The sequence below is a fragment of the Perissodus microlepis genome, chromosome 5 (genome assembly GCF_051167445.1).
Source record: "Perissodus microlepis isolate ML-2025 ecotype Zambia chromosome 5, ASM5116744v1, whole genome shotgun sequence".
Taxonomy (NCBI): domain Eukaryota; kingdom Metazoa; phylum Chordata; class Actinopteri; order Cichliformes; family Cichlidae; genus Perissodus; species Perissodus microlepis.
In genome coordinates this window covers 27,896,422-27,917,568 of record NC_140465.1, presented here as the reverse complement: position 1 = coordinate 27,917,568, position 21,147 = coordinate 27,896,422, and the positions used below count along the sequence as shown (strand labels likewise).

The 21,147-nt window shown below is 38.1% G+C and overlaps 1 protein-coding gene and 5 pseudogenes across 4 annotated transcripts; all 6 read right to left on the bottom strand.

Annotated features, from left to right (window-relative positions):
• Positions 1–1,408: 1,408 nt before the first annotated feature.
• LOC146387513 (transcription factor HES-5-like) lies at positions 1,409–2,143 on the bottom strand. The gene is made up of 2 exons (XM_084927240.1): positions 2,032–2,143; positions 1,409–1,924 (listed from the first exon to the last, which is right to left on the bottom strand). The coding sequence occupies exons 1-2, from the start codon at positions 2,092–2,094 to the stop codon at positions 1,505–1,507; spliced, it is 483 nt and encodes a 160-aa protein (XP_084783366.1). The 5' UTR covers positions 2,095–2,143; the 3' UTR covers positions 1,409–1,504.
• Positions 2,144–4,250: 2,107 nt separating this feature from the next.
• LOC146387512 (transcription factor HES-5-like) lies at positions 4,251–5,825 on the bottom strand (annotated as a pseudogene). Its single transcript, XR_014800183.1, has 2 exons — positions 5,715–5,825; positions 4,251–5,607 (listed from the first exon to the last, which is right to left on the bottom strand). The product of XR_014800183.1 is annotated as a transcription factor HES-5-like (transcript).
• Positions 5,826–7,842: 2,017 nt separating this feature from the next.
• Positions 7,843–9,423, bottom strand: LOC146387511 (transcription factor HES-5-like; annotated as a pseudogene). Its single transcript, XR_014800182.1, has 2 exons — positions 9,309–9,423; positions 7,843–9,201 (listed from the first exon to the last, which is right to left on the bottom strand). The product of XR_014800182.1 is annotated as a transcription factor HES-5-like (transcript).
• Positions 9,424–11,530: 2,107 nt separating this feature from the next.
• Positions 11,531–13,106, bottom strand: LOC146387510 (transcription factor HES-5-like; annotated as a pseudogene). Its single transcript, XR_014800289.1, has 2 exons — positions 12,993–13,106; positions 11,531–12,885 (listed from the first exon to the last, which is right to left on the bottom strand). The product of XR_014800289.1 is annotated as a transcription factor HES-5-like (transcript).
• A 2,118-nt stretch (positions 13,107–15,224) lies between these two features.
• On the bottom strand, positions 15,225–16,797 carry LOC146387509 (transcription factor HES-5-like; annotated as a pseudogene).
• A 2,105-nt stretch (positions 16,798–18,902) lies between these two features.
• On the bottom strand, positions 18,903–20,483 carry LOC146387508 (transcription factor HES-5-like; annotated as a pseudogene).
• Positions 20,484–21,147: the final 664 nt, after the last annotated feature.

The window sequence follows — 21,147 nt, the reverse complement described above, 5'->3', positions numbered from 1 at the left end:
TGGTTGGCATGACCAGGCCTGATAAAAATCCCAAACTACTGTCAAAACCAAATCAGTTGTTTATAACTAAAATAATCTGCACCTAACTATTACCCTTAATGGAAAAAATTTGGATTGCACATAACCAACTAGTGATTGATAGTTAAGGACTCACAGCCTAATTTGGTTCTAAAGTGTGCCAACAATCCACCGCTGAAAGGATATTAGTGACATATTTTATGTACATTCATTTTGGACACTGATTAATAAGAATAAATATTTGCATGTTAAGTATCTTAACACCTGTATGTTTAACATGATCAGTTTTCAGCATTATGCCACCATATTCCATTTCACTCTCTGTCTACCGAGGACAAAGATCAACATTCATTGTCCCCACTGGGGCTCTGTGAGTGAGTTTCCTCTGGTTTCCCACACTGCATCCTTTAACTGCTTTCACAGGAAGACAATGGAAGCGTGTCTCCTTACCCATAACATTAAAAGACAGTAGTTATCGTTGAAGTTTTGGCCTTCCCATGGCCTGGGGACTGCTCCAAAGTGGTGGCCAATAATTTGTTGATATTTGAAGCTCAAGAAAAAAAAACCCAAATATTTATATTTGAATTTTTATATTTAAATGAAGTCCTCTTCTAGTTGTGAATTTCCATTTTTTGATTGAATTATGGATTGACAAATGAACAAAACCTTGTATGATCACAATATTTCTTTATTAAGACACACTCAGTATTAACATTTTATAAAGTGTCCAACTGGAGGTAGATAGAGGTGATGATACATCACAACAGCCTTGTAACAACAGACACTGTACTCAAAATGAGTGGAGGATCAGTCATCTTTACAAAAGACACCAACAGTATGATATGAATCTTCATATCAGACTTTCATAAAACATGCTCCAAAAGGCATTATCTTAAAACAATCACAAAGTGATCCAAATAAGTCAATCCACTGTCTATACAGTGTATTTATCAACTTAACTGCATTTAATTGATACACCAATGATTCTAAAAATGAAAAATAATCTGACATTGTGTCATTCCCACAGGAATTATTTTTTCTAGTTTTTTTTTTTGTTACATGAAAAAGCAGAATAATAGGTTAAGAAAACATCTGTACATACAGAAGAAAGTTTTCATGTTGACATGATGCTTTCTGTCTTTAGTCAAAAGTTATTGTTTCAGTCAATAACAAACTAAAGATAACAAATGTTAATGTAACATCATCAGTACCTGAAGAGTAGGTAATATTAATAATTGCAGATGCAATCAGATTTCATTCATGCAATGTGCATGACAAGATATGTTGTTTCAAAAAACAAAATATATTGTTTCTTTGATTTCCTCAGGAAAAAAAATCTTCCACTAAAAACAAAACAGAGTAAACTGTTCTGTATGAAGAACAGGAAAAATCTTAAAAATCTCTAAATTACAGAAGAATACGGCTCTGAAATCTTTGACCAATATGATCATTGAAGTTAGTAAGACTGACTGAAGTCTGTAGGTTTCTACCACGGCCTCCAGAGGGAGCTGGTGAGTGTGTTGTCTTTGGTGATGCTGGTCTGGACTGTGTAGCTCAGAGGAGAGAAGTCAGCCTCACTCAGGGTTTTATCAGAGGAAGTGTGCAGCTGGTTGATGTGGTTCAGCAGGTTTCTCTGGGACTGAGTCTTCACCTCCACCTTTGACAGGAAGTTGACCATCTCTTGGGCACACCTGGAATAGCCCTGTTCAAGAACTCCTGATTCTGCGGTTTGACGCTGCTGCTGCAGTCTTCTCAGGTAGCAAACGGTCATCTCCAGGACGTCTGCCTTCTCCAGTTTGGAGTCTGGCTGCTGTTTGAGGAACTCTGGACCCAGGAGAGACTTGAGCTGTTCAATACTGCTGTTGATTCTCTCTCTGCGGATCTTCTCCACCAGAGGCTTTCTGAGCTGCAAGAAGAAGAAGAAAGTCATTACTAAAACAGTTCTAGTGCATAGTTTTAGTGTTATCAAACACAATCTTTCATGAATAATGAATGATCTGATCTCCAATTTACCTTATGATTCAGAGTCACATGGTCCTGAGAATTAGTCATTACTGGAGAGACTGTAGCTGCCATGGCTGGATCTCTGTGCTGTAGAGGTCTCTGTAGAGAGACTCTGATCACTGCCGCCTTCAACCCTCCTATTTATACTCCCACATCTCCATATGAATGTGTGGGTCTTGGTCTGACTGGAGTTTCTCACAGTTTTGACCAATCAGAGAGCTGTCCATTAGAGAAAAGAAATCTTGCCCGCCACATGCTCAGTGGTCATATTAGTAGGGGACAATTGATACATCCCAAGGGAACAGATGGAGCACTTTTGGGTGGGTGTGTCAGCGTAAAAGAGTCCGAAAGCTCTGTGTGAATCTGAGAAAGTGGTGACCCTGTAGAGGATACATCTGCTGCCTGATGCTGAGATCAGTGACTTTGACTCGGCACATGCTTTTCAAATCAAACTGTTTCTCTGATTAAGATACTTCTCATTTCTCACCTGACACCCACTTAGTGTCATTGATTATCCTGAAAGTAACATTTTTGGTTCTCACACAAACTCAATCAGACATCAGCTGGTCTGTGTGTTTTTCTATGGAAAAATCATTTAATGTCAGATCTGATCTCTTCCTTCTGACATGAAGTTCAACTCATGTGGCAAAGTGACCAAATTTCTAAAGTGTTGTAGAGAATGTTTAAAGATTAAATAAAAAATCACTGAGATAGTTCTGCGAGGAAACTACAAAATAATAGTAGTGATAATAACAAAAAATATTGTTTCATTATAACATATAGAATGGATTTATCTTTTTTTTTTTTTTAATATCCAGATGTAGCAGGTGTGTTTTTTGCTTTTCAGTTTGTGGTTGGTGTGAACAGATAGTTGTCCTCACTTTCCCACACTCAGTGCTGAATGATGTGGTCAGTGCACTACAAAGGTCTTTGAAAGGAGCTTTTGTGGTGGTCGGTGGTCGTGTGCTCCAACAGAGACAGAGCCTGACGTCAACAACCATCTGGAGGGAAACAACATGATTGGTTGACTCAAAATTTACTCAAATTTCAAAAGTCGATCTTATTTACCTTATCCAGTAATATAAAATCCATGATCCACTATTTCAGTTTACAGTTGGAGAAAGTTTGAAAATTGCCCATCATGAAACTTTCATGTTTTCACAAGCTCCAAATCTCATGTTCTGAAATGCAGGAGAAGGTCAAGGCAGCTGTTTCCTGAAGTGTGCCAAATCCCTCTGGACAATAGTCAGAAACCCGTGTGGTGAAGAATGCAAATCAGCTTGAACTGTGACCCTCCTTCTCTTTGGTCCTGGAGAAGAAAAAGGCTCCTCAAGATGTAATTTTATTCTACATGTACAATATGTATGGATCTGTGTGAATTCTGGTAAATATATGTATTATAGATTAAAACAGCAGGTCACAGTTTGGGGGTGAAAAAAATCACAAACACTTTAAAGTTACCATCCTGAAAATGCTTATAGATATTGTAATTTCATAAATTCCTCCATTAAATTACAACTACATTATTTCTTAAGTGCTACAAAACTTTGGAGATCAGCAAATATTTTCATGTTATTTTATTTCATGGTATGTTAAAAGTAACTAATCCCATACAAATGTGTTGTTGTTTTCCATCATCAGTTTTCATTCCATCGTATTACCTTTTGACATGTTTCTCCTCAGGACAGAGGTCAGCATCTGTTGTCCCGCTGGGGCTCTGTGAGTGAGTTTCTTCTGGTTTCCCACACTCTGTCCTTTCACTGTTTCACTGGAACAATAATAGGAGTGTGTCCCCTTACCCACCATGTGAAGAGACAATAGTTATCATGAAAGTTTTACTCTGCATGTAACGACTGCTCCAAAAATGGTGACTGCTTAAGGAAAACATGACAAACATATCATTACTTATCGGACTATTTCAATCAAGCTATTGCATATACAAAAAGTCCCATAAGAATTATAACTCATCAGATATTTTAATTTGATTTGAATATTATTGTCATTTTAATTTCTGTGACATTTGAATTAGAATAAGGCTCCAGATATGATCATGAAGCCCTCACCTGTCACCCTACTACACCATAGTCCTGGTGTGAGCTTTGCTATTTTTAAAATATATAGTGATATTGCCCCCAAAAATGTATAGGATGCCTAGATGAGTGATCCACTACAACTACAAGACATATATGCGTAACATAGAATGAAACGATAACAGAAACATTTTGATGTCATTTCAGTGGTTGTTTATTAAGATAAACAGAGTGTCAAGTTTATATATGAGAGTAAGATAAATGATGATGCATCACAACAATAACTTGGTAACATCACCAAGACACTGCACTCAAAATGAGTGGGGGACCAATCATCTTTACAAAAGACACAAACATTATGACATGAATCTGCATGTCACATTTTCATAAAATACACTTTGGAATAAGCACAAACTGCACTTTATAACAAAGGCAAAGAACAAAGGGATTCTACAATGAATCACATTAAAACAATCACAAAGTGATATGAATAGCTGAACCAAATCCACTGACTTTACAGTGTCAGGTATATAATCCTCTTAAAGAAAGGACAAAAATAAATCTGGCTCTGATAACAGAACAATGCAGAATAATCACAAAGATTAAAATTAGTTTAGAAGAAACATCTCAGCAAAATTTGAGCAATCGTGTGTTATCAACATGATAAAATTCAAGAAGTAATAAACTTCATTTCAACATAAGTCACCACAATGTGATGCACATTTTTACATACACTGCTAGTAAATATCAGCAGTAAAAGCAAATTGGAACAAGAATGTCAAATGTTCTTTCTTAACATGAAAGAGGAGCTTGTTTCATTCTTTCCATAGGAAATATTTGTTACATGAACATGTGAATTATGCCTGGTTTTACAAACGCCTTCTGTACATACAGAAGAAAAAGTTCCTTTAATCTTTGACCAATGTGGTCTCCAAACATCTCTGTGGTATGACAAGAGGCTTTCTCTCTTGACTTGAAAGATGTTGTTGGTGTCATTTCCTCAGGAAATATCATCTTGCATGAAGAACAAAACAAAGAAAAACCTTCTGTACATACAGAAGAACAAGTCTTTGAATTTTCTTTCCCTGCAATCGTTGACCAATATGATCAGTGTAGATGATTTAGTAGTGATTCCAGTCTGTAGGTTTCTACCACGGCCTCCAGAGGGAGCTGGTGATTGTCTTGTCTTTGGTGATGCTGGTCTGGACTGTGTAGGTCAGAGGAGAGAAGTCAGCCTCACTCAAGTGTGCAGCTGGTTGATGTGGTTTAGCAGGTTTATCTGGGACTGAGTCTTCACCTCCACCTTTGACAGGAAGTTGACCATCTCTTGGGCACACCTGGAATAGCCCTGTTCAAGAACTCCTGATTCTGCGGTTTGACGCTGCTGCTGCTGCAGTCTTCTCAGGTAGCAAACGGTCATCTCCAGGACGTCTGCCTTCTCCAGTTTGGAGTCTGGCTGCTGTTTGAGGAACTCTGGACCCAGGAGAGACTTGAGCTGTTCAATACTGCTGTTGATTCTCTCTCTGCGGATCTTCTCCACCAGAGGCTTTCTGAGCTGCAAGAAGAAGAAGAAAGTCATTACTAAAACAGTTCTAGTGCATAGTTTTATAGTTATCAGTCACAATCTTTCATGAATAATGAATGATCTGATCTCCAATTTACCTTATGATTCAGAGTCACATGGTCCTGAGAATTAGTCATTACTGGAGAGACTGTAGCTGCCATGGCTGGATCTCTGTGCTGTAGAGGTCTCTGTAGAGAGACTCTGATCACTGCCGCCTTCAACCCTCCTATTTATACTCCCACATCTCCATATGAATGTGTGGGTCTTGGTCTGACTGGAGTTTCTCACAGTTTTGACCAATCAGAGAGCTGTCCATTAGAGAAAAGAAATCTTGCCCGCCACATGCTCAGTGGTCATATTAGTAGGGGACAATTGATACATCCCAAGGGAACAGATGGAGCACTTTTGGGTGGGTGGGTCAGCGTAAAAGAGTCCGAAAGCTCTGTGTGAATCTGAGAAAGTGGTGACCCTGTAGAGGATACATCTGCTGCCTGATGCTGAGATCAGTGACTTTGACTCGGCACATGCTTTTCAAATCAAACTGTTTCTCTGATTAAGATGCTTCACATTTCTCACCTGACACCCACTTAGTGTCATTGATTATCCTGAAAGTAACATTTTTGGTTCTCACACAAACTCAATCAGACATCAGATGGTCTGTGTGTTTTTCTATGGAAAAATCATTTAATGTCAGATCTGATCTCTTCCTTCTGACATGAAGTTCAACTCATGTGGCAAAGTGACCAAATTTCTAAAGTGTTGTAGAGAATGTTTAAAGATTAAATAAAAAATCACTGAGATAGTTCTGCGAGGAAACTACAAAATAATAGCAGTGATAATAACAAAAAATATTGTTTCATTACAACATATAGAATGGATTTATCTTTTTTTTTTTTTAATATCCAGATGTAGCAGGTGTGTTTTTTGCTTTTCAGTTTGTGGTTGGTGTGAACAGATAGTTGTCCTCACTTTCCCACACTCAGTGCTGAATGATGTGGTCAGTGCACTACAAAGGTCTTTGAAAGGAGCTTTTGTGATGGTCGGTGGTCGTGTGCTCCAACAGAGACAGAGCCTGACGTCAACAACCATCTGGAGGGAAACAACATGATTGGTTGACTCAAAATTTACTCAAATTTTCATGAAACTTTCATGTTTTCACAAGCTCCAAATCTCATGTTCTGAAATGCAGGAGAAGGTCAAGGCAGCTGTTTCCTGAAGTGTGCCAAATCCCTCTGGACAATAGTCAGAAACCCGTGTGGTGAAGAATGCAAATCAGCTTGAACTGTGACCCTCCTTCTCTTTGGTCCTGGAGAAGAAAAAGGCTCCTCAAGATGTAATTTTATTCTACATGTACAATATGTATGGATCTGTGTGAATTCTGGTAAATATATGTATTATAGATTAAAACAGCAGGTCACAGTTTGGGGGTGAAAAAAAATCACAAACACTTTAAAGTTACCATCCTGAAAATGCTTATAGATATTGTAATTTCATAAATTCCTCCATTAAATTACAACTACATTATTTCTTAAGTGCTACAAAACTTTGGAGATCAGCAAATATTTTCATGTTATTTTATTTCATGGTATGTTAAAAGTAACTAATCCCATACAAATGTGTTGTTGTTTTCCATCATCAGTTTTCATTCCATCGTATTACCTTTTGACATGTTTCTCCTCAGGACAGAGGTCAGCATCTGTTGTCCTGCTGGGGCTCTGTGAGTGAGTTTCTTCTGGTTTCCCACACTCTGTCCTTTCACTGTTTCACTGGAACAACAATAGGAGTGTGTCCCCTTACCCACCATGTGAAGAGACAATAGTTATCATGAAAGTTTTACTCTGCATGTAACGACTGCTCCAAAAATGGTGACTGCTTAAGGAAAACATGACAAACATATCATTACTTATCGGACTATTTCAATCAAGCTATTGCATATACAAAAAGTCCCATAAGAATTATAACTCATCAGATATTTTAATTTGATTTGAATATTATTGTCATTTTAATTTCTGTGACATTTGAATTAGAATAAGGCTCCAGATATGATCATGAAGCCCTCACCTGTCACCCTACTACACCATAGTCCTGGTGTGAGCTTTGCTATTTTTAAAAAATATAGTGATATTGCCCCCAAAAATGTATAGGATGCCTAGATGAGTGATCCACTACAACTACAAGACATATATGCGTAACATAGAATGAAACGATAACAGAAACACTTTGATGTCATTTCAGTGGTTGTTTATTAAGATAAACAGAGTGTCAAGTTTATATATGAGAGTAAGATAAATGATGATGCATCACAACAATAACTTGGTAACATCACCAAGACACTGCACTCAAAATGAGTGGGGGACCAATCATCTTTACAAAAGACACAAACATTATGACATGAATCTGCATGTCACATTTTCATAAAATACACTTTGGAATAAGCACAAACTGCACTTTATAACAAAGGCAAAGAACAAAGGGATTCTACAACGAATCACATTAAAACAATCACAAAGTGATATGAATAGCTGAACCAAATCCACTGACTTTACAGTGTCAGGTATATAATCCTCTTAAAGAAAGGACAAAAATAAATCTGGCTCTGATAACAGAACAATGCAGAATAATCACAAAGATTAAAATTAGTTTAGAAGAAACATCTCAGCAAAATTTGAGCAATCGTGTGTTATCAACATGATAAAATTCAAGAAGTAATAAACTTCATTTCAACATAAGTCACCACAATGTGATGCACATTTTTACATACACTGCTAGTAAATATCAGCAGTAAAAGCAAATTGGAACAAGAATGTCAAATGTTCTTTCTTAACATGAAAGAGGAGCTTGTTTCATTCTTTCCATAGGAAATATTTGTTACATGAACATGTGAATTATGCCTGGTTTTACAAACGCCTTCTGTACATACAGAAGAAAAAGTTCCTTTAATCTTTGACCAATGTGGTCTCCAAACATCTCTGTGGTATGACAAGAGGCTTTCTCTCTTGACTTGAAAGATGTTGTTGGTGTCATTTCCTCAGGAAATATCATCTTGCATGAAAAACAAAATAAAGAAAAACCTTCTGTACATACAGAAGAACAAGTCTTTGAATTTTCTTTTCCTGCAATCGTTGACCAATATGATCAGTGTAGATGATTTAGTAGTGATTCCAGTCTGTAGGTTTCTACCACGGCCTCCAGAGGGAGCTGGTGATTGTCTTGTCTTTGGTGATGCTGGTCTGGACTGTGTAGGTCAGAGGAGAGAAGTCAGCCTCACTCAAGTGTGCAGCTGGTTGATGTGGTTTAGCAGGTTTATCTGGGACTGAGTCTTCACCTCCACCTTTGACAGGAAGTTGACCATCTCTTGGGCACACCTGGAATAGCCCTGTTCAAGAACTCCTGATTCTGCAGTTTGACGCTGCTGCTGCTGCAGTCTTCTCAGCTAGCAAACGGTCATCTCCAGGACGTCTGCCTTCTCCAGTTTGGAGTCTGGCTGCTGTTTGAGGGGCTCAGGACCCAGAAGAGACTTGAGCTGTTCAATACTGCTGTTGATTCTCTCTCTCTGCGGATCTTCTCCACCAGAGGCTTTCTGAGCTGCAAGAAGAAGAAGAAAGTCATTACTAAAACAGTTCTGTTGCATAGTTTTATAGTTATCAGTCACAATCTTTCATGAATAATGAATGATCTGATCTCCAATTTACCTTATGATTCAGAGTCACAAGGTCCTGAGAATTAGTCATTACTGGAGAGACTGTAGCTGCCATGGCTGGATCTCTGTGCTGTAGAGGTCTCTGTAGAGAGACTCTGATCACTGCCGCCTTCAACCCTCCTATTTATACTCCCACATCTCCATATGAATGTGTGGGTCTTGGTCTGACTGGAGTTTCTCACAGTTTTGACCAATCAGAGAGCTGTCCATTAGAGAAAAGAAATCTTGCCCGCCACATGCTCAGTGGTCATATTAGTAGGGGACAATTGATACATCCCAAGGGAACAGATGGAGCACTTTTGGGTGGGTGTGTCAGCGTAAAAGACTCCGAAAGCTCTGTGTGAATCTGAGAAAGTGGTGACCCTGTAGAGGATACATCTGCTGCCTGATGCTGAGATCAGTGACTTTGACTCGGCACATGCTTTTCAAATCAAACTGTTTCTCTGATTAAGATACTTTTCATTTCTCACCTGACACCCACTTAGTGTCATTGATTATCCTGAAAGTAACATTTTTGGTTCTCACACAAACTCAAACAGACATCAGCTGGTCTGTGTGTTTTTCTATGGAAAAATCATTTAATGTCAGATCTGATCTCTTCCTTCTGACATGAAGTTCAACTCATGTGGCAAAGTGACCAAATTTCTAAAGTGTTGTAGAGAATGTTTAAAGATTAAATAAAAAAAATCACTGAGATAGTTCTGCGAGGAAACTACAAAATAATAGCAGTGATAATAACAAAAAATACTGTTTCATTATAACATATAGAATGGATTTATCTTTTTTTTTTTTTTAATATCCAGATGTAGCAGGTGTGTTTTTTGCTTTTCAGTTTGTGGTTGGTGTGAACAGATAGTTGTCCTCACTTTCCCACACTCAGTGCTGAATGATGTGGTCAGTGCACTACAAAGGTCTTTGAAAGGAGCTTTTGTGATGGTCGGTGGTCGTGTGCTCCAACAGAGACAGAGCCTGACGTCAACAACCATCTGGAGGGAAACAACATGATTGGTTAACTCAAAATTTACTCAAATTTCAAAAGTCGATCTTATTTACCTTATCCAGTAATATAAAATCCATGATCCACTATTTCAGTTTACAGGTGGAGAAAGTTTGAAAATTGCCCATCATGAAACTTTCATGTTTTCACAAGCTCCAAATCTCATGTTCTGAAATGCAGGAGAAGGTCAAGGCAGCTGTTTCCTGAAGTGTGCCAAATCCCTCTGGACAATAGTCAGAAACCCGTGTGGTGAAGAATGCAAATCAGCTTGAACTGTGACCCTCCTTCTCTTTGGTCCTGGAGAAGAAAAAGGCTCCTCAAGATGTAATTTTATTCTACATGTACAATATGTATGGATCTGTGTGAATTCTGGTAAATATATGTATTATAGATTAAAACAGCAGGTCACAGTTTGGGGGTGAAAAAAATCACAAACACTTTAAAGTTACCATCCTGAAAATGCTTATAGATATTGTAATTTCATAAATTCCTCCATTAAATTACAACTACATTATTTCTTAAGTGCTACAAAACTTTGGAGATCAGCAAATATTTTCATGTTATTTTAATTTCATGGTATGTTAAAAGTAACTAATCCCATACAAATGTGTTGTTGTTTTCCATCATCAGTTTTCATTCCATCGTATTACCTTTTGACATGTTTCTCCTCAGGACAGAGGTCAGCATCTGTTGTCCCGCTGGGGCTCTGTGAGTGAGTTTCTTCTGGTTTCCCACACTCTGTCCTTTCACTGTTTCACTGGAACAACAATAGGAGTGTGTCCCCTTACCCATCATGTGAAGAGACAATAGTTATCATGAAAGTTTTACTCTGCATGTAACGACTGCTCCAAAAATGGTGACTGCTTAAGGAAAACATGACAAACATATCATTACTTATCGGACTATTTCAATCAAGCTATTGCATATACAAAAAGTCCCATAAGAATTATAACTCATCAGATATTTTAATTTGATTTGAATATTATTGTCATTTTAATTTCTGTGACATTTGAATTAGAATAAGGCTCCAGATATGATCATGAAGCCCTCACCTGTCACCCTACTACACCATAGTCCTGGTGTGAGCTTTGCTATTTTTAAAAAATATAGTGATATTGCCCCCAAAAATGTATAGGATGCCTAGATGAGTGATCCACTACAACTACAAGACATATATGCGTAACATAGAATGAAACGATAACAGAAACACTTTGATGTCATTTCAGTGGTTGTTTATTAAGATAAACAGAGTGTCAAGTTTATATATGAGAGTAAGATAAATGATGATGCATCACAACAATAACTTGGTAACATCACCAAGACACTGCACTCAAAATGAGTGGGGGACCAATCATCTTTACAAAAGACACAAACATTATGACATGAATCTGCATGTCACATTTTCATAAAATACACTTTGGAATAAGCGCAAACTGCACTTTATAACAAAGGCAAAGAACAAAGGGATTCTACAACGAATCACATTAAAACAATCACAAAGTGATATGAATAGCTGAACCAAATCCACTGACTTTACAGTGTCAGGTATATAATCCTCTTAAAGAAAGGACAAAAATAAATCTGGCTCTGATAACAGAACAATGCAGAATAATCACAAAGATTAAAATTAGTTTAGAAGAAACATCTCAGCAAAATTTGAGCAATCGTGTGTTATCAACATGATAAAATTCAAGAAGTAATAAACTTCATTTCAACATAAGTCACCACAATGTGATGCACATTTTTACATACACTGCTAGTAAATATCAGCAGTAAAAGCAAATTGGAACAAGAATGTCAAATGTTCTTTCTTAACATGAAAGAGGAGCTTGTTTCATTCTTTCCATAGGAAATATTTGTTACATGAACATGTGAATTATGCCTGGTTTTACAAACGCCTTCTGTACATACAGAAGAAAAAGTTCCTTTAATCTTTGACCAATGTGGTCTCCAAACATCTCTGTGGTATGACAAGAGGCTTTCTCTCTTGACTTGAAAGATGTTGTTGGTGTCATTTCCTCAGGAAATATCATCTTGCATGAAAAACAAAATAAAGAAAAACCTTCTGTACATACAGAAGAACAAGTCTTTGAATTTTCTTTCCCTGCAATCGTTGACCAATATGATCAGTGTAGATGATTTAGTAGTGATTCCAGTCTGTAGGTTTCTACCACGGCCTCCAGAGGGAGCTGGTGATTGTCTTGTCTTTGGTGATGCTGGTCTGGACTGTGTAGGTCAGAGGAGAGAAGTCAGCCTCACTCAAGTGTGCAGCTGGTTGATGTGGTTTAGCAGGTTTATCTGGGACTGAGTCTTCACCTCCACCTTTGACAGGAAGTTGACCATCTCTTGGGCACACCTGGAATAGCCCTGTTCAAGAACTCCTGATTCTGCGGTTTGACGCTGCTGCTGCTGCAGTCTTCTCAGCTAGCAAACGGTCATCTCCAGGACGTCTGCCTTCTCCAGTTTGGAGTCTGGCTGCTGTTTGAGGAACTCTGGACCCAGAAGAGACTTGAGCTGTTCAATACTGCTGTTGATTCTCTCTGCGGATCTTCTCCACCAGAGGCTTTCTGAGCTGCAAGAAGAAGAAGAAAGTCATTACTAAAACAGTTCTAGTGCATAGTTTTATAGTTATCAGTCACAATCTTTCATGAATAATGAATGATCTGATCTCCAATTTACCTTATGATTCAGAGTCACAAGGTCCTGAGAATTAGTCATTACTGGAGAGACTGTAGCTGCCATGGCTGGATCTCTGTGCTGTAGAGGTCTCTGTAGAGAGACTCTGATCACTGCTGCCTTCAACCCTCCTATTTATACTCCCACATCTCCATATGAATGTGTGGGTCTTGGTCTGACTGGAGTTTCTCACAGTTTTGACCAATCAGAGAGCTGTCCATTAGAGAAAAGAAATCTTGCCCGCCACATGCTCAGTGGTCATATTAGTAGGGGACAATTGATACATCCCAAGGGAACAGATGGAGCACTTTTGGGTGGGTGGGTGTGTCAGCGTAAAAGACTCCGAAAGCTCTGTGTGAATCTGAGAAAGTGGTGACCCTGTAGAGGATACATCTGCTGCCTGATGCTGAGATCAGTGACTTTGACTCGGCACATGCTTTTCAAATCAAACGGTTTCTCTGATTAAGATACTTTTCATTTCTCACCTGACACCCACTTAGTGTCATTGATTATCCTGAAAGTAACATTTTTGGTTCTCACACAAACTCAATCAGACATCAGCTGGTCTGTGTGTTTTTCTATGGAAAAATCATTTAATGTCAGATCTGATCTCTTCCTTCTGACATGAAGTTCAACTCATGTGGCAAAGTGACCAAATTTCTAAAGTGTTGTAGAGAATGTTTAAAGATTAAATTAAAAAAATCACTGAGATAGTTCTGCGAGGAAACTACAAAATAATAGCAGTGATAATAACAAAAAATATTGTTTCATTATAACATATAGAATGGATTTATCTTTTTTTTTTTTTAATATCCAGATGTAGCAGGTGTGTTTTTTGCTTTTCAGTTTGTGGTTGGTGTGAACAGATAGTTGTCCTCACTTTCCCACACTCAGTGCTGAATGATGTGATCAGTGCACTACAAAGGTCTTTGAAAGGAGCTTTTGTGGTGGTCGGTGGTCGTGTGCTCCAACAGAGACAGAGCCTGACGTCAACAACCATCTGGAGGGAAACAACATGATTGGTTGACTCAAAATTTACTCAAATTTCAAAAGTCGATCTTATTTACCTTATCCAGTAATATAAAATCCATGATCCACTATTTCAGTTTACAGTTGGAGAAAGTTTGAAAATTGCCCATCATGAAACTTTCATGTTTTCACAAGCTCCAAATCTCATGTTCTGAAATGCAGGAGAAGGTCAAGGCAGCTGTTTCCTGAAGTGTGCCAAATCCCTCTGGACAATAGTCAGAAACCCGTGTGGTGAAGAATGCAAATCAGCTTGAACTGTGACCCTCCTTCTCTTTGGTCCTGGAGAAGAAAAAGGCTCCTCAAGATGTAATTTTATTCTACATGTACAATATGTATGGATCTGTGTGAATTCTGGTAAATATATGTATTATAGATTAAAACAGCAGGTCACAGTTTGGGGGTGAAAAAAATCACAAACACTTTAAAGTTACCATCCTGAAAATGCTTATAGATATTGTAATTTCATAAATTCCTCCATTAAATTACAACTACATTATTTCTTAAGTGCTACAAAACTTTGGAGATCAGCAAATATTTTCATGTTATTTTATTTCATGGTATGTTAAAAGTAACTAATCCCATACAAATGTGTTGTTGTTTTCCATCATCAGTTTTCATTCCATCGTATTACCTTTTGACATGTTTCTCCTTAGGACAGAGGTCAGCATCTGTTGTCCCGCTGGGGCTCTGTGAGTGAGTTTCTTCTGGTTTCCCACACTCTGTCCTTTCACTGTTTCACTGGAACAACAATAGGAGTGTGTCCCCTTACCCATCATGTGAAGAGACAATAGTTATCATGAAAGTTTTACTCTGCATGTAACGACTGCTCCAAAAATGGTGACTGCTTAAGGAAAACATGACAAACATATCATTACTTATCGGACTATTTCAATCAAGCTATTGCATATACAAAAAGTCCCATAAGAATTATAACTCATCAGATATTTTAATTTGATTTGAATATTATTGTCATTTTAATTTCTGTGACATTTGAATTAGAATAAGGCTCCAGATATGATCATGAAGCCCTCACCTGTCACCCTACTACACCATAGTCCTGGTGTGAGCTTTGCTATTTTTAAAAAATATAGTGATATTGCCCCCAAAAATGTATAGGATGCCTAGATGAGTGATCCACTACAACTACAAGACATATATGCGTAACATAGAATGAAACGATAACAGAAACACTTTGATGTCATTTCAGTGGTTGTTTATTAAGATAAACAGAGTGTCAACTTTATATATGAGAGTAAGATAAATGATGATGCATCACAACAATAACTTGGTAACATCACCAAGACACTGCACTCAAAATGAGTGGGGGACCAATCATCTTTACAAAAGACACAAACATTATGACATGAATCTGCATGTCACATTTTCATAAAATACACTTTGGAATAAGCACAAACTGCACTTTATAACAAAGGCAAAGAACAAAGGGATTCTACAACGAATCACATTAAAACAATCACAAAGTGATATGAATAGCTGAACCAAATCCACTGACTTTACAGTGTCAGGTATATAATCCTCTTAAAGAAAGGACAAAAATAAATCTGGCTCTGATAACAGAACAATGCAGAATAATCACAAAGATTAAAATTAGTTTAGAAGAAACATCTCAGCAAAATTTGAGCAATCGTGTGTTATCAACATGATAAAATTCAAGAAGTAATAAACTTCATTTCAACATAAGTCACCACAATGTGATGCACATTTTTACATACACTGCTAGTAAATATCAGCAGTAAAAGCAAATTGGAACAAGAATGTCAAATGTTCTTTCTTAACATGAAAGAGGAGCTTGTTTCATTCTTTCCATAGGAAATATTTGTTACATGAACATGTGAATTATGCCTGGTTTTACAAACGCCTTCTGTACATACAGAAGAAAAAGTTCCTTTAATCTTTGACCAATGTGGTCTCCAAACATCTCTGTGGTATGACAAGAGGCTTTCTCTCTTGACTTGAAAGATGTTGTTGGTGTCATTTCCTCAGGAAATATCATCTTGCATGAAGAACAAAACAAAGAAAAACCTTCTGTACATACAGAAGAACAAGTCTTTGAATTTTCTTTCCCTGCAATCGTTGACCAATATGATCAGTGTAGATGATTTAGTAGTGATTCCAGTCTGTAGGTTTCTACCACGGCCTCCAGAGGGAGCTGGTGATTGTCTTGTCTTTGGTGATGCTGGTCTGGACTGTGTAGGTCAGAGGAGAGAAGTCAGCCTCACTCAAGTGTGCAGCTGGTTGATGTGGTTTAGCAGGTTTATCTGGGACTGAGTCTTCACCTCCACCTTTGACAGGAAGTTGACCATCTCTTGGGCACACCTGGAATAGCCCTGTTCAAGAACTCCTGATTCTGCGGTTTGACGCTGCTGCTGCTGCAGTCTTCTCAGCTAGCAAACGGTCATCTCCAGGACGTCTGCCTTCTCCAGTTTGGAGTCTGGCTGCTGTTTGAGGGGCTCAGGACCCAGAAGAGACTTGAGCTGTTCAATACTGCTGTTGATTCTCTCTCTCTGCGGATCTTCTCCACCAGAGGCTTTCTGAGCTGCAAGAAGAAGAAGAAAGTCATTACTAAAACAGTTCTGTTGCATAGTTTTATAGTTATCAGTCACAATCTTTCATGAATAATGAATGATCTGATCTCCAATTTACCTTATGATTCAGAGTCACAAGGTCCTGAGAATTAGTCATTACTGGAGAGACTGTAGCTGCCATGGCTGGATCTCTGTGCTGTAGAGGTCTCTGTAGAGAGACTCTGATCACTGCTGCCTTCAACCCTCCTATTTATACTCCCACATCTCCATATGAATGTGTGGGTCTTGGTCTGACTGGAGTTTCTCACAGTTTTGACCAATCAGAGAGCTGTCCATTAGAGAAAAGAAATCTTGCCCGCCACATGCTCAGTGGTCATATTAGTAGGGGACAATTGATACATCCCAAGGGAACAGATGGAGCACTTTTGGGTGGGTGGGTCAGCGTAAAAGACTCCGAAAGCTCTGTGTGAATCTGAGAAAGTGGTGACCCTGTAGAGGATACATCTGCTGCCTGATGCTGAGATCAGTGACTTTGACTCGGCACATGCTTTTCAAATCAAACGGTTTCTCTGATTAAGATACTTTTCATTTCTCACCTGACACCCACTTAGTGTCATTGATTATCCTGAAAGTAACATTTTTGGTTCTCACACAAACTCAATCAGACATCAGCTGGTCTGTGTGTTTTTCTATGGAAAAATCATTTAATGTCAGATCTGATCTCTTCCTTCTGACATGAAGTTCAACTCATGTGGCAAAGTGACCAAATTTCTAAAGTGTTGTAGAGAATGTTTAAAGATTAAATTAAAAAAATCACTGAGATAGTTCTGCGAGGAAACTACAAAATAATAGCAGTGATAATAACAAAAAATATTGTTTCATTATAACATATAGAATGGATTTATCTTTTTTTTTTTTTAATATCCAGATGTAGCAGGTGTGTTTTTTGCTTTTCAGTTTGTGGTTGGTGTGAACAGATAGTTGTCCTCACTTTCCCACACTCAGTGCTGAATGATGTGATCAGTGCACTACAAAGGTCTTTGAAAGGAGCTTTTGTGGTGGTCGGTGGTCGTGTGCTCCAACAGAGACAGAGCCTGACGTCAACAACCATCTGGAGGGAAACAACATGATTGGTTGACTCAAAATTTACTCAAATTTCAAAAGTCGATCTTATTTACCTTATCCAGTAATATAAAATCCATGATCCACTATTTCAGTTTACAGTTGGAGAAAGTTTGAAAATTGCCCATCATGAAACTTTCATGTTTTCACAAGCTCCAAATCTCATGTTCTGAAATGCAGGAGAAGGTCAAGGCAGCTGTTTCCTGAAGTGTGCCAAATCCCTCTGGACAATAGTCAGAAACCCGTGTGGTGAAGAATGCAAATCAGCTTGAACTGTGACCCTCCTTCTCTTTGGTCCTGGAGAAGAAAAAGGCTCCTCAAGATGTAATTTTATTCTACATGTACAATATGTATGGATCTGTGTGAATTCTGGTAAATATATGTATTATAGATTAAAACAGCAGGTCACAGTTTGGGGGTGAAAAAAATCACAAACACTTTAAAGTTACCATCCTGAAAATGCTTATAGATATTGTAATTTCATAAATTCCTCCATTAAATTACAACTACATTATTTCTTAAGTGCTACAAAACTTTGGAGATCAGCAAATATTTTCATGTTATTTTATTTCATGGTATGTTAAAAGTAACTAATCCCATACAAATGTGTTGTTGTTTTCCATCATCAGTTTTCATTCCATCGTATTACCTTTTGACATGTTTCTCCTCAGGACAGAGGTCAGCATCTGTTGTCCCGCTGGGGCTCTGTGAGTGAGTTTCTTCTGGTTTCCCACACTCTGTCCTTTCACTGTTTCACTGGAACAACAATAGGAGTGTGTCCCCTTACCCATCATGTGAAGAGACAATAGTTATCATGAAAGTTTTACTCTGCATGTAACGACTGCTCCAAAAATGGTGACTGCTTAAGGAAAACATGACAAACATATCATTACTTATCGGACTATTTCAATCAAGCTATTGCATATACAAAAAGTCCCATAAGAATTATAACTCATCAGATATTTTAATTTGATTTGAATATTATTGTCATTTTAATTTCTGTGACATTTGAATTAGAATAAGGCTCCAGATATGATCATGAAGCCCTCACCTGTCACCCTACTACACCATAGTCCTGGTGTGAGCTTTGCTATTTTTAAAAAATATAGTGATATTGCCCCCAAAAATGTATAGGATGCCTAGATGAGTGATCCACTACAACTACAAGACATATATGCGTAACATAGAATGAAACGATAACAGAAACACTTTGATGTCATTTCAGTGGTTGTTTATTAAGATAAACAGAGTGTCAAGTTTATATATGAGAGTAAGATAAATGATGATGCATCACAACAATAACTTGGTAACATCACCAAGACACTGCACTCAAAATGAGTGGGGGACCAATCATCTTTACAAAAGACACAAACATTATGACATGAATCTGCATGTCACATTTTCATAAAATACACTTTGGAATAAGCGCAAACTGCACTTTATAACAAAGGCAAAGAACAAAGGGATTCTACAACGAATCACATTATATCAATCACAAAGTGATATGAATAGCTGAACCAAATCCACTGACTTTACAGTGTCAGGTATATAATCCTCTTAAAGAAAGGACAAAAATAAATCTGGCTCTGATAACAGAACAATGCAGAATAATCACAAAGATTAAAATTAGTTTAGAAGAAACATCTCAGCAAAATTTGAGCAATCGTGTGTTATCAACATGATAAAATTCAAGAAGTAATAAACTTCATTTCAACATAAGTCACCACAATGTGATGCACATTTTTACATACACTGCTAGTAAATATCAGCAGTAAAAGCAAATTGGAACAAGAATGTCAAATGTTCTTTCTTAACATGAAAGAGGAGCTTGTTTCATTCTTTCCATAGGAAATATTTGTTACATGAACATGTGAATTATGCCTGGTTTTACAAACGCCTTCTGTACATACAGAAGAAAAAGTTCCTTTAATCTTTGACCAACGTGGTCTCCAAACATCTCTGTGGTATGACAAGAGGCTTTCTCTCTTGACTTGAAAGATGTTGTTGGTGTCATTTCCTCAGGAAATATCATCTTGCATGAAGAACAAAACAAAGAAAAACCTTCTGTACATACAGAAGAACAAGTCTTTGAATTTTCTTTCCCTGCAATCGTTGACCAATATGATCAGTGTAGATGATTTAGTAGTGATTCCAGTCTGTAGGTTTCTACCACGGCCTCCAGAGGGAGCTGGTGATTGTCTTGTCTTTGGTGATGCTGGTCTGGACTGTGTAGGTCAGAGGAGAGAAGTCAGCCTCACTCAAGTGTGCAGCTGGTTGATGTGGTTTAGCAGGTTTATCTGGGACTGAGTCTTCACCTCCACCTTTGACAGGAAGTTGACCATCTCTTGGGCACACCTGGAATAGCCCTGTTCAAGAACTCCTGATTCTGCGGTTTGACGCTGCTGCTGCTGCAGTCTTCTCAGCTAGCAAACGGTCATCTCCAGGACGTCTGCCTTCTCCAGTTTGGAGTCTGGCTGCTGTTTGAGGGGCTCAGGACCCAGAAGAGACTTGAGCTGTTCAATACTGCTGTTGATTCTCTCTCTCTGCGGATCTTCTCCACCAGAGGCTTTCTGAGCTGCAAGAAGAAGAAGAAAGTCATTACTAAAACAGTTCTGTTGCATAGTTTTATAGTTATCAGTCACAATCTTTCATGAATAATGAATGATCTGATCTCCAATTTACCTTATGATTCAGAGTCACAAGGTCCTGAGAATTAGTCATTACTGGAGAGACTGTAGCTGCCATGGCTGGATCTCTGTGCTGTAGAGGTCTCTGTAGAGAGACTCTGATCACTGCTGCCTTCAACCCTCCTATTTATACTCCCACATCTCCATATGAATGTGTGGGTCTTGGTCTGACTGGAGTTTCTCACAGTTTTGACCAATCAGAGAGCTGTCCATTAGAGAAAAGAAATCTTGCCCGCCACATGCTCAGTGGTCATATTAGTAGGGGACAATTGATACATCCCAAGGGAACAGATGGAGCACTTTTGGGTGGGTGGGTCAGCGTAAAAGACTCCGAAAGCTCTGTGTGAATCTGAGAAAGTGGTGACCCTGTAGAGGATACATCTGCTGCCTGATGCTGAGATCAGTGACTTTGACTCGGCACATGCTTTTCAAATCAAACGGTTTCTCTGATTAAGATACTTTTCATTTCTCACCTGACACCCACTTAGTGTCATTGATTATCCTGAAAGTAACATTTTTGGTTCTCACACAAACTCAATCAGACATCAGCTGGTCTGTGTGTTTTTCTATGGAAAAATCATTTAATGTCAGATCTGATCTCTTCCTTCTGACATGAAGTTCAACTCATGTGGCAAAGTGACCAAATTTCTAAAGTGTTGTAGAGAATGTTTAAAGATTAAATTAAAAAAATCACTGAGATAGTTCTGCGAGGAAACTACAAAATAATAGCAGTGATAATAACAAAAAATATTGTTTCATTATAACATATAGAAT